We start from the raw sequence: 8110 nt of genomic DNA on the forward strand, positions 1-8110 counted from the left end.
CCTAAAGCAGAACTGGTAAGCAGAGTAAAATACAAATCTTTAAACAATTTTTCCCTTTAGCTCTGGATCCTACTGCTTTACTTCTGTACTCTTGCATTAATCCCTATTGGTCAGAAAAATGTTTCTTTCGTCTTGTCATGCGTCAGCGTGGAACAAAGAAAATTCTGAGCATGATAGTAAATCTCAATCAGGAATCTTTTTTGGGGGTCTTTAGATCTGCACACTATTATCCCACTAATCAACTCTGCTGTGGAGGAACGGTTGTTCATAAAATCAAAGGCTCTGCCTGCTGTGGAAAAAAAGTTTATAACACCAACACCCACGTAGATATCAACGAAATGGTTTGATAGATCAGTTTATAACTAATCGAGATTACAGAAATACATCTCATTTTTATTCTTCAAGTGGTGATTTCTAATACATTACAGACTCGCACGAAAACATCGTAAGCTTCCTCCCTCGTTAAGTTATCAATATTTATGGTAGCACTATTTCAGATACTTCTTTATTCATTGTTTTTACTATACTTGCCATCTTTACGCTATTATGCCAGGGTCATAATAGATGAAATAGAGAAATAGAGAAGCTTAGAGAAATACTAAGAGATCTCGATTTAAGAAGATATCAATAGAGAAAAGAGCAAGTCCAAGATCATTTTGCTTTTCCTGATTCTCATATTTACTCGTGGTCTTCAATTCGTAAAATAGTATTTAAAGGTAAATTAGAGGAATACATGAAAAAACTTGAAATAAATTGATATTCACTTTCTCCGACGATTAAATTTTCAGCTATGCTGTGGTGGTGTTGTTCATCCAATACCAAGACATGGACCGGTGAGCTGTTGTGGCACGACAGTGATCTTCTCCAATCATCAAAGTTGCTGCGGCAATAGAGTGTATAACCCATCAACTCAGGTAGATAAGTATTGAAGTTTATCTCTGACAAAACGTGCAGCTAAGGTCACCGAAAGTGAATTTATAGAAACTTGTTGCCCAAGGAGCACTAAGGAGTAATCTCCAAAAGACCACACGGTGTATCAAATCCAAGATGCTGTAAAACCCTACCCTACAACCCAAACACTCAAGTAAGATCATTTAAGAATTCCTTGAAATAATCCTGAGCTTTGTTCTGAGCATGTTTAAATTTAATTTTCTGTTTCCCCTTTTTTCTTCTATTTGGTTTATGTTTTAACGCTGAAATACTATTTTCCATGCTTTTGTGAAGGTTTGTTGCTCAGGAGTAATCTCCAAAAGACCACACGGTGTATCAAATCCAAGATGCTGTAAAACCCTACCCTACAATCCAAGCACTCAAGTAAGATCATTTAAGAATTCCTTGAAATAATCTTGAGCTTTATTTTGAGCATGTTTAAAGCTAACTTTCTGTTTCTCATTTTTTTCTTTTATTTGGTGTATTCTTATTCCTCGCTTATACATTGTACCCACATTTTTCAGAAACCTTGGACTGAGAACTTCAAAAATTTAAAATAAAACTTATTGATCAGGCAGCGTTGTTTCTCTGTTTTGGCATATTCTAAGTCCTTGCTTGTACATGATACTCACACTTTCCAGAAACCTGCAGCTGAGAACATTAAAAATTGAAAATAAAACTGCTTGCTCAGCCAACACTGGAAAGAAACAATTTAAAATAAACCCCGGAGTGTATCAACTCCAAATTGCGGTGAAAACCGACCCTACCACCCAGACTCACGGGTAAAGTCATTTGTGAATCGGAGATATGGTCATAGGGATAATTTTGAGAATTTTGTTTTGTAAATGCAAAGTCCTCGCCAGTATATGGAACACGTACCGTTCAAAATCCATTCCTTTCGGTCAAATGCAAAACGGTGACGAGCGAAATCTCGGCGGGATATGGCATTTTTCAGAACAATAGAAATGCAATATTCTGAGTTGAAATTCAATAATTCATTGTTGATAATTTTCCTGTTCTGACTGGCGTAAACGAGTATAGGCGGACTTTTCACTTATTTTGTCTTTACAATTCGTTGCCGTTTTGGTTTTGCCACCGATTCTTACAACTTTCAAATATCAAGGGAACAAGTTTGCCTTGCCATTATTACTATGAAATGTTTTATCCTCCTTTTTTTTCGCTTTTTTCCCTCTCTTCTAATGTAATATCTAGATAAAAGAATGAACAAATGAATCAACAAAATAACAGCTACATTGATGTTAAGAGGATTGACTCGTGGACCAAGACCCATGTTGCAGTTGCGCCGGTGCTAAATCAAATTCCATTAACGGATTTCTTAAAACATTTTTTATTATAAAGATCTTAATTGTACTTTGTTTAACTTTTCAGGTCTGCTGTGAAGGCAGCGTATTTACCAACAAGCTTTGCTGCGGATCTGTAGCGTATAATTCAAATACCCACTGCTGCAGATCAGGCTTCGTTCAACCTAACAGCTGCTGTTATGGAAACTCCCTGTCTTCACCCTGTCTCATACGACCTTGATTATTAAAATGTCGCAATTTTACTGTACCTAATGATTTAAAAGTGCTTTGCTTTAGCGACACTCTATAAGAAGGTTTGTCGCCTTCAAACTTTGTGCTTGGGCCACAGCAGATTCTTAAGCAATGACTATTTTATGTACGTCGTTTTTAATTCAAATTAAACCTTCTCGCAGTTTTGATCTCACTTTCTTTAGTATGTTTATTATTATTATTTTCAATCGGGTATCCCTCATTGATTACATTTTTCTACAGAAGAAATTACCATTTGAGAGATTAAATGAGATTGAACAATTCATTCCGTCACTTCCAAAGTAAAGACTCGAAAAATAAATTCTTAAAATTAGAGCCGCACCATAACCATGCACAAACATATACAACCCTTCTCGCGGGTTTATCACTTATTATTCAACATTATCTCCATGTTCTCTTATCTTTCCAACGTTGTGCCAATTTCTACAAATCGATTCTCCTTGTTGCTTCCAGAGCGCTGACGAATTCAGTGGAAAACGTCCGTTTTGATCTAATCTACGTGTTGCGTCACAAACCAACCCTCTGACAAGATTCAATAGATGCACGAACAGCTGTGTTCAGAAGCACCGATTACAAGTTAAAACGGACTTGTCGTATCGACTGTAACTTTAATATCTCAATTACATGGTTAAGAGACCATGGTGGTATAATTATGCTGAAACTAGCAAACAAATTCTAGCCTACAAAGGAATAATTTTGTCTCGACGTAAAATTATCGAATCAAAACCTACAAACATCCAAGACATCCAACGGTGTCGAGGCTCACAATTCTGATTTTTAATAACTCATTTCGTACGATTGAATTGTTGAAACTCATTTTCATATCTTCCCCACCCGTTGGACCTCCGATAGATACCTGCATGAGATCAGGGCCATATGTTTCAGTCAGTCCAATACGGCGTCGGATCGATACCCATGGGATATCATAAAACTCGCGGGACTGAAAAAACGATATGAGTAGTAACGAAGGGCTAACGGTCGAAACTTCAGTTTACAAAGGCCAATTCACATTGTTAACCTAACTGATAAAAGCAAACTTTATGGTTAAGTGATATTCAACAACTCAGGGCTCACTGTTTCCAGAGTAACCCTGTTGATGTTTGCTTGGTGAAAGATGACCTTCCTTGAAAAAGGTATCTTTGCTACTGGCTGATTTTGTTTAGTTTTATCTTATGCTATATGCATCAGCAAAACATGCTTTGCTAAACCGAATTTAACTAAATGAAAATCTGAATTTTCCCGTAGGATTCAAGTCGTCAGTAACTTGTACTTACAATGTTCTAAGTTTGAAGACGTTGAACATCGGTTTAATTAAGCAGCTTATACCAATAAATAAATTTAAACCGCGTTAAAAAAATACAGTTTTAAAATATGGTCAAGCTTTGGTGGGTATGAGGTATTCGACAGTTTCCAGAAAACAAAAAACAGGAAAAATATTTGTTCCACAATAGCATCGGAACTTGAACTCATGGTTACTTCACTTGAAAACTTGACCTCTTAAGTTTCGGGTTGGATTAAAAAGAAAAGGGATGATGTATGAAATGCTTTCCATCAAGAAACTCAGACCTAATTTTAATGTCCAGACGGTCTCCATACGTGTGAAACTTTGTGTTTAGCTTGTCGGTTTAATTTTTGTCCATTTGCTAGTTTCTCCGCTCTTATCACCTTTGCTCTTCCTAGTATTTATAGCCCCTGGTTTTTATCATTTTTTTGACTTAGTAATGATGTTCCCTTTCCAACTTGTGGGACCCCTAGTTACGGGCTCATCTAGTTCTAAACCAAAGTTTTTTTTTTCCACGGGCTTAGAACCGTATTCTGCTTTATACCCCTTAAAGGACATTTGGTAACTGACCCTTACTCCTCCCTCCGTATATTTGGTTTCTTCCCCTAACCCCTTCCCCCATATGCATAATCTCTCTCACCTCTTACACTTCCTTCCTTCTCCAGAACAGTTAGAGAGCATGAAAATTATATGCCATTTTCTACTCACATACCGCAAAGAGTGGAAAGCATGTATTCCATAAGCCTTTTGATTAAGGCTTAATTTTACTTTTTTTTATTTGTTTAACAGCACCATGTTGATGATAACTTTACTTATGGTGGCGTTGGTGGCTCATGTCACGCAGGGTGAAACCAGTTACAATACTGGCGAGGGCACTGTTTACAAGCTATCAGTGGTACAAGATGTCACGCTTGAACGTCCAACCAAAAATTTCAACTATTTGTCGTTTCTTCTCGTTTCTCAGCATCCTGGTTATCCCAATAAACGATCGCTTGTAAAGTTTGAACAGCTACCGAGGTACTGCCCAGCTTACAAGATCGTATCTGCCAAGATGTACTTGTACTATGTCTACGCACACAAGCCCAGCTGGCATTCCATTACCACAACCCCTTTTATCCCCCGTTATATGCAGGTTCATTTGGTGAAAAAATCCTGGAACGAGTATCAAGCTACCAGCTCCAAGCGTACATCATCTACCTATTGGTCGAAGCCATACCTTGGTTTGGATAACACTGACGCAGAGGAGGTTCCTCAGGATCGATCCCCAGTTGTTATCTTTCCATATCGCCCCCGAGGCTTCGTGGAGTTCGACATCACACGAGCAATAAGAAGTTGGCAGAGAGGAGTACCTAACCACGGCCTTGTGATCCGTGCAACTAATGAGTTTCAGAAGGGAAGAGGCATTCGGTTTGCAAGCAACGCAGATCGCGATGGTTCAAGACATGCGTATGTGCTTGTTCTATGCAAACAGTAAAGAAAACTTGTCGTTCGTAACCTCCCTGTTATCAAGATTATAGTTTAATCGTATCGTATCACAGATAGGGGGTTGCTTGTATCTGCACTCTGTGGATGACAATAAAACATCACAAAGATTGTTTTTACTTTTACTCGTTTCTGCATGCACACCTGTAGCTTTCAGAGGTATAATTAATGAACTAATGACATGGTGATTCACTCTACATTAATCCATCATGCCCAAAACATTATTCATGTAGAAAGACATACGCTATTTAGTAACAACGCGACTATAAACTGTTTTATTACACCGCTGGCAGCGCCCGTGGGCAAAATAAAGCGAATCCTGTGTTCTGATTGGCTACCTGAGCCATCTTGCCCTCTTTGATCCCGCGCGAGAAAAGGAAGTTCGTTCGGTGGACCTAAAGAGTTCGTTATTTTTGGACAATGTCGGTGATAAAGTCGAAAAAAAACAGTAGAGGACAGTCACAAAAAGAAAATATAAAATGTTATCGTTGGTTTGTTGTGCTACAAACACATTTGGCTTCTTTCCCTGGCACCCTCTCGAGATCGCAGTATATCTTTGGTCAGGGACTATTGGAGATACAGTAGTTTCATTTTGCTTTTCGTGGTAAAATCTGGTGGAATTATATTTTTGAGGCGACCGGCTGTGGACGATTTATTTTGATTTTGTTCCTGTTAGAGGAACGGTTGTAAGCGTAGTCTCTTTTGCAACCGTCATTTGGTCTCGTCACGCAATGGCTCTCTCTCCAATGGGGATAGAGGGCGTTGTGTGACGAGACCAAAAAACGGCTGTGAAAGAGACCGCAGTATGCGTGGCACCGATACATTTTATTTTTGATGAGAAGTAATTATACAATAGAGACAATAGACCACAAAATACCTGTGTGATTTAAGATAAATTAGGTTTTTTCTGTTTCTCTTAAAGTGAAGTAATGCAATATTTTCGTTCTTTTGAAAGTTATGAAAACCATAGGAATACAAAGTGTCCCATCTCGACCGACACAGCTGAGAAAATAACTTGTATGCTACGCATGCCTATGTTTAAGAGGACATCCTTGCAAAAATCAAACAAAAATGACATTTTTATGGCAAGGGTCAAAAACTCAAATTGTCTCAATTTTTGCACACAAGTAGACCCCAGTAAGTTAAGAAAGACTGTATATTTTTTCCCTCAAATATGTTGTTATTTTCGAGAAAAACGAACTTTTCGCTTTCACCATCTGGAATCGATGGATCGGGTCATAACAGGTCGAAAATTGAACACTTTCGCTCGCTTCGCATTTCAAAGATATTACGTCTAGGGAAATCTAACCAACGTGAGCTCTTTCATAGACTCTTTTTCTTCTGTAAAATGTAAGTTATGTAGGAATTGGTTGCTTAGAAGCTTTTAGCCATGTGAAAAAACAATGCGCTCCCTTCCGTTACAAAAAAAAGTCGGTGAAGAAAACCTCTTTGTTCACCATTTGCCATTATTCAGAATTCCACAAAATTACGTATGTAAATTGCCAAAGGAATGATCTTCAAGATGACGTAAAGTTTTCTTTGGGCAAATGTTTTCTCGCGACGCAGGAAACTCTTCAAAGTAGCACATGGAAGACACAAGATCACGCCATATGTTGATTGCGTGACCAAAGAGTTAAGGAGCATTCCTGCATTTGAAATTACTCAAAATCGTACAGGAGAACGTTTTCAGAAACAAATAACAAATTTATACCCAGTTTTGTTAAATTAATTTGTCTATTATCGTTTGAAATTAGTTTCTGCAGAGATGTTGTGCCATCGTTCTGTGTAGTATGATTATGTACTAATGCCAGCAACGGTATTCGATAAAAAAGCTGTTCTCCCGCATACGAATCTTAAGTTTCTGCCCCTTGTTTGACTTGCTAACCCGTGCCTTTTAACTAGCCCATGGAAAACGAAAATCCACAAAATGTTACCTTACAGAGGCCCTTGCAGGAGTTAAGCGAGGGCTTGCATGACCTAATTTGCATAATTGCGGTACGAGTCGTCGTGCTTGTGTGACAGAATAATTTGGACCTACGAGTGGGGTCGGTCGACGTCATTTGAATAGGCACATATACGAGGAAAAGAAATAATGTGTCTAGATATCCATTTAGCTCTGAGTTTTCCTAAATTTGTACTCTTGTATTTTTTTTCTGCGTGAGTAAAACTATGATGTTTGTTGACTTTTCTACTTAAAAGCGAGACAATTAATTTAATTAACAAAACTTAATAAACACTCCTCCATTCGATTTTTCTCACGTGAAACTACGAAAAAGAATTATTTCCCGCCCCCTTTAAATCGGAGGTCTCACTTGGGAATGAAATGGAAGTTTCTAGCTCATTTAAGTTTATGGTTGGAAGTGCTTGCTCGTACGACCGACAAGACAGGAGTAAATTATTTGAAGTGGTTCCCTTGGTGTCGTGCAATAAGGATGTACAGGGTCATAAAAGTGCTTGGTGTTTTGCTGGAGTTAAGAACGAGAGTGAACTTAACCTTGCCCGAGCAGGTATTTTTTACATGAGTGCAAAGGATATAAACGCCTTAAAAATTTGTCCTTTCCACCGTTCTGAGCTTGGCGAAGGAGCCAGAATACCTTCAGAATTCCAAATGATTGTAGGGATGTCAGCCCTGATCTCTCTAGAAATCGAGAGAGCTGCACAGTGGGAGGCACAACCGATACGAAAGAGGATTTGGCCTTTGTGACTTTACAGTCCAAACAAAGCATAAATTCCTGGAAAATGCATTTACTGCGTTCAACAAACCAGGACGAGTCCAGACCAGACGTCATCGATGAGCTAGATGAAACTTCTGCCTTGCTGGTCTTATATGGGCGGCATAATATGG

The 8110-nt window shown here is 38.4% G+C and overlaps 1 protein-coding gene and 1 long non-coding RNA gene across 2 annotated transcripts; both read left to right on the forward strand.

The window, feature by feature from the left end:
- The first annotated feature begins 1005 nt into the window (after window positions 1-1005).
- LOC149049080 (uncharacterized) lies at window positions 1006-2647 on the forward strand. Its single transcript, XR_016184678.1, has 3 exons — window positions 1006-1084; window positions 1225-1314; window positions 2320-2647. It is a non-coding gene; the product is annotated as an uncharacterized LOC149049080 (long non-coding RNA).
- Window positions 2648-4576: 1929 nt separating this feature from the next.
- On the forward strand, window positions 4577-5257 carry LOC149049081 (uncharacterized). Its single transcript, XM_089199268.1, has one exon. It carries the CDS (start codon window positions 4577-4579, stop codon window positions 5255-5257), a length of 681 nt encoding a protein of 226 aa, XP_089055394.1.
- The last annotated feature ends 2853 nt before the right edge of the window (window positions 5258-8110 follow it).

Source organism: Pocillopora damicornis, chromosome 3 (genome assembly GCF_964200805.1).
Source record: "Pocillopora damicornis chromosome 3, jaPocDami1.2, whole genome shotgun sequence".
Classification (NCBI taxonomy): Eukaryota; Metazoa; Cnidaria; class Anthozoa; order Scleractinia; family Pocilloporidae; genus Pocillopora; species Pocillopora damicornis.

Bases quoted from the DNA above. Each gene is read 5' to 3' on its own strand.
- LOC149049081 (XM_089199268.1), top strand. From the start codon at position 4,577: ATGTTGATGATAACTTTACTTATGGTGGCGTTGGTGGCTCATGTCACG.